We start from the raw sequence: 4,962 nt of genomic DNA on the forward strand, positions 1-4,962 counted from the left end.
TAGTTTAAAATTTTTCGTCGAAAATGATTCTGGAAAGAGGATTCTTAAATTTTTTTGTTTTTCTTTTCTTATATCCTTTATAGTTTTTTTTTTAATTTAACCCTCATGAGACAAATATTCGTGAAAATTTTTTTTTTTTTTAAATGAAAAATTTAATTTTTCACTGTTTCACCAAAAAAGTGGAGTTCGAATCCAAGTATTAAAACAAGTGAAAATCTCCCAGAGAGAGAACCAAAAGCTTTGTTTAATTTCATACACAAATTGTCCTTTAACATTCGAAAATGTTTTAGAAAACATTAGCGCTTCAGTCTGAATTTTCCCCTGCGGACCAAGATTTTAGTTTTTGTACTTCTCTTCATTCAGCAGGAAAAAAAAGAGTAATATTAGCCAATACCTGGGAAAGAGTAGTTCTCCTTTCTCCCAGCTGATAGTTTCAAATGTATTTATTCAAAGGTGATACTAATTCATCATTGCTTTATCTTTTTTCTCAGGAATGCCAAAATGGAGCAACAAAACACAGACAGAAATGAAGATCCGGGTAGAAAAGCTTCCTTATCATTAAGACAGGTAAGAAACATATTCTACGGATAGTGTGAATTGAGGAGAGGTTAAAGGGTTTTACGAATTGAAATATTGATCTATCGTTCATGTGACATGATAAAACAAAACAAAAAAAAAAACAAACTTATCGTTAGGTAACTAAACCATACAACAAACCATTTAGCTTATATGCATATATTTGTAATGATACCATTTTCGAGTCAGTCTCATTTGCTTGATGCTGTTATTTTTGTTATTCTTTATACACTTCTACTAACAGTATGATAATTATCTCGTAATCTCCTACAGATAGTAATTCTCATAACACTAAGTGGTACATATCTCCTTACGGAGATGATATATGGATGGTCTGCGGTTTTGCCTAAACTGGAAGAGGACACAAGCAAGTTCGTGGTGACTAAGGATGATGTGTCCTGGCTGGGTGATTATGCAATAATCTTTCAGTTAATAAATGCATCTGTTATTAAAGCACTGAATATAGTAAAAATAGGGAATGGAACTGATATTTGAAGTAAAATTATTTTTTTCGATTTTTTTTTCCCAGCATCTCTGACGTTCATGTTGGTCACCATCCTCTCCCCAGCGGCGGGCATTCTGGCGGAACGCTTCGGTCCGCGACGTGTTCTTGTCATTGCGAACCATGTGTTCCGGTTGCCGGGTTTTCGGCCCTGCAAGCCTTCAGTCCGTACCTGGTCCTTGTACCTCGGTAGAGCCTAATTGCGGCCAGTGTTACGTGGTGCTCGCAGTAGTGAACCCGCTGATGCAAGAGTTTATCCTGCAGGATTCGGCGTCTAGCTTCAGTTTCCTCCTGAAATAACTCGGCTGCTAGGAAATGCTGTCGTCTTACCTGCGTAGCTTACTTCCTGTCTTGGGACGCGGCCACGGCTGTTTCTGCTGCCCTTTCGTGCCGCTGTCCTTTATCTGCTACTGATCGTACCTGAGGTCGTTTTGAATGGTTTCAAGAGAACTGAGAAGTGGGATCGGCCACGAGAATGTCCTATCTCGATGGAAAATATTTTGTTTTTTTGGTAAATTAATAGACTGAAATAAATCTGTTTTCCCGACATACATATATCACTGGTCCACAGTCCCCGTACTGCTGTGAGAAAGAAAGATCGCCGAGACGCAATCGAGAGATCTCTAAGACTTTTGTCTTGTCGCGACGGTAATGCGCTGAGCAACCTGCAGCGATTAGGAAAACACCACAACTGACCAAAATGGGGATGTTCAAGAATCAGGTAATTGAACACAATGTGGCTAAACGAACAATAAGACTAACACCTTCCCGGCCCGTTTTGTAAGTATGACAAGATCTGACCTCTTCCAGTAACTCATGAGAGGTTACTGACATATAATTAGATAGGTATATATGACTTATAGATATCCACACACACACACACACACACACACGTATAGATACATACAGACATACATACATATACTATAGAGAACATATAGATACTCTCAGAGACATACATTTACATATGTGTGTGTGGGTGTTTTGTTCTTATGTATGTTTATAGCACAGAGCGGCTTCTTTCTCGTTTTAGGTGGCAAGGAGCTTCGGAAGAAACACAACATCATTCCAGTTGCACTGATGGCCACCCTGTTCATGCTGAGAGAACTGGGTGGGAGAGGTCCGGTGTTCAGCTACACTGTGTACATGTTCCGCAAGGCAGGGTGCAGCTGGATGGCATCTATTGCCCGGTATTCGTAGGCGTTGCTCCCTTGCAAGCACGTGTGTGGGTCTGCTTGCACTCTGGACCTTGTGGGGTCGCAAACCCTTCTTGTGGCGACGGTATGATCTCCAGTGTCCAGAGGGCGCGCTGAAGCCCTTCCCTGTTCCTGGAGGTGGAAGGGGCCGCATGGTTCCCCGCTGCCGCCGTGAATAGTGTTCGTGATTGGTTACGGAATAGGTCCTGGCCCATTCTCTGCGTCAACCTTGGGAGCTTTTGCCGACACCCTTAGGGCGGTAGGAGCTGCAAATCAGCATTTTGGTTGGTTTTTTTCGCATGCTTCGTTGTCAAGTTCGTGCTTCTAAAATGCTGTCAACTTTGGTTCTCGGACCGACGTTGCGATGTAATTTGCAGGAGCAAACCTGGCCATTGCCCCGAGAGAATCTTTTTTCATTCACCGAGACGATAGGTCGTACAATTGCAAACAAGGAAAATGCCCTTTATAACAAATGAGAGAACGACCAAGACGAGATAACCCTCACGCCTAACCTGTTGAAATGGATACCATCTCGTCGACCAAAGACGAGTGCAGATTTGTAAGACAAACAGTTTTTATCTTATCCCGTCTGCCAGACGCCGAGTATATATATCTATATATTATATATAAATATATATATATCTATATATATAATAATATATATATGTGTGTGTGTTTGTGTGTGGTGGTGTGTGTGGTGATCATCTATAAATATATATATATCAATACTATATATATATATATATATATATATATATATATATATATATCGTGTGTTGTGTGTGTGTGTGTGTGTGTGTGTGTGTGTGTGTGTGGTGTTATATACATATATATGTAATTTTTTTTTTCATCGCCTGTAACATTAAACTGCAGGACGTAACTCTCTGCAGAGGGTTTAAGACCGATTACCCCCACCTACTGGCCCTAGTTGTATCTTCTTCATAAATATAAAAACAAAAACATAAATTATCTACATATACATAAAATATTACTATACATATATATATAAATATATATATATTTATAGTATATATATATAGATATATAGTTATATATCCATAGTATATATATAGTATTACACATATATATATATAAGTTATATATATATTCATATATATGTGTGTATACCTATGTATGTATAATATAGTTGTTATATATATATATATATATATGTAAATATATATATATATATACTATAATATGTGTGTTGTTGTGTTGTGTGTGTGTGTGTGTTATATATTACATATATATGTACGTATGTATATTTATACATTGCATAACATATATATGTATATATATGTATATATATATATTTATTATATATTATAATATATATATATGTATATATATGATGTGTGTATTATATATGCATATATATTATTATATATGATAATATATATACTATATATATATATACATATATATATATAGTATATATTATGATAGTATATATTTAATATATTATATATATGATATAATTTATATATTACTGTAATAAAGGATGTATATGTATATTGTATATGTATATATATATGTATTTGTATATATATTTATTGAGAAAGATACAAACTAGGGCCAGTAGGTGGGGTACTCGGTCATAACCCTCTTGAGAGGCTTACGGTTCCTGCAGTTTAATGATACAGGCCGATTGAAATAAAAAAAATACATATTATGTATATAACACCACACCCACACATCACAACACACACACACACAGACACCACACACACACGCATATATCTATATATATATATATATATATATATATATATATATATATATATATATATATATATATATGCTCACACACACACACACACACACACCACACACACACACATATATATATATATTATATATATATATATATATATTATATATATTATATATATATAATCGGCGTCTGGCAGGACGGTGATATAAAAACTTGTTTCGTCTTACAAATCTCGCAACTCTGTTCTTTGGTCGACGAGGTGGATTGGTCATCCATTTCAAAAGGTAGGGTTATTATCTCGTCCTTGTCGTTCTTCTCTTTAGTATAAAGGCATTTTCCATGGTCTTGCAATGTACGACCTATCGTGTCTCGGGAATGAAAAAGATTTCTATCGGGGCAATGGCCAGGTTTGCTCCTGCAAATACAAGGCAACGTCGGGTTCCGAGAACAAAAGATGAACAGGCATTCTTTTAGAAGCACGAAATGACAAACGAAGCATGCGGAAAAAACAACCAAAAGTGCTGATTGAAAGCTCCTTACAGCCCTAAACGGGTGATCGGCAAAAAGCTCCCCAAGGGTAGGACGCAGAGAATGGGCCAGGACATTATTCCGGTAACCAATCACGAACACGTTATTTTTTTTTTCCCCCCACAACGGCGGCCAGCGGAAAACCCATGCGGCCCCTTTGTTTCCACCGCAGGAACCAGGGGAAGGCTCAGCGGTGGACCGCCCTCTGACACTGCGCAGATCACTACCGTTGCCACAAGAAGGGAGTTTGGCGACCCACAAGGTTCCAGAGATGCAAAGCAGACACCACACGTGCTTGCAAGGCGAGCAACGCCTACGAATACCGTGCAATTAGAAGGCATCCAGCTGCACCCCTGCCTTGCGGAACATGTACACAGTGTAGCTGAACACCGGACCTCTCCCACCCAGTTCTCTCAGTATGAACAGGGTGGCCATCAGTGCAACTG

The 4,962-nt window shown here is 37.9% G+C and overlaps 2 protein-coding genes across 2 annotated transcripts in view; one reads left to right on the forward strand and one right to left on the reverse strand.

The window, feature by feature from the left end:
* The first annotated feature begins 501 nt into the window (after window positions 1-501).
* On the forward strand, window positions 502-1,278 carry LOC147468966 (uncharacterized). Its single transcript, XM_086551755.1, has 3 exons — window positions 502-567; window positions 850-982; window positions 1,106-1,278. Exons 1-3 carry the CDS (start codon window positions 502-504, stop codon window positions 1,276-1,278), a joined length of 372 nt encoding a protein of 123 aa, XP_086407881.1.
* Window positions 1,279-2,466: 1,188 nt separating this feature from the next.
* The window catches only part of LOC122265230 (facilitated trehalose transporter Tret1), a 4,136-nt gene continuing 1,640 nt past the window's right edge, over window positions 2,467-4,962 (reverse strand). Inside the window, 4 exon segments of the mRNA XM_086551757.1 lie at window positions 2,467-2,540; window positions 4,216-4,403; window positions 4,661-4,848; window positions 4,850-4,962. The exon segment at window positions 4,850-4,962 is cut by the window's right edge and continues 28 nt beyond it. Of these exon segments, the coding sequence (XP_086407883.1) occupies window positions 2,467-2,540; window positions 4,216-4,403; window positions 4,661-4,848; window positions 4,850-4,962 (563 nt within the window).

The sequence above is a fragment of the Penaeus japonicus genome, unplaced genomic scaffold (assembly GCF_977035675.1).
Source record: "Penaeus japonicus unplaced genomic scaffold, GWHDUDI00000001_assembly GWHDUDI00000025, whole genome shotgun sequence".
In the NCBI taxonomy this organism is placed as follows: domain Eukaryota; kingdom Metazoa; phylum Arthropoda; class Malacostraca; order Decapoda; family Penaeidae; genus Penaeus; species Penaeus japonicus.

Bases quoted from the DNA above. Each gene is read 5' to 3' on its own strand.
- LOC147468966 (XM_086551755.1), top strand. From the start codon at position 502: ATGGAGCAACAAAACACAGACAGAAATGAAGATCCGGGTAGAAAAGCT. The intron at 568-849 runs GTAAGAAACATA...AATCTCCTACAG, and splicing joins CTTCCTTATCATTAAGACAG to ATAGTAATTCTCATAACACT. The intron at 983-1,105 runs GTGATTATGCAA...TTTTTTTCCCAG, and splicing joins GGATGATGTGTCCTGGCTGG to CATCTCTGACGTTCATGTTG.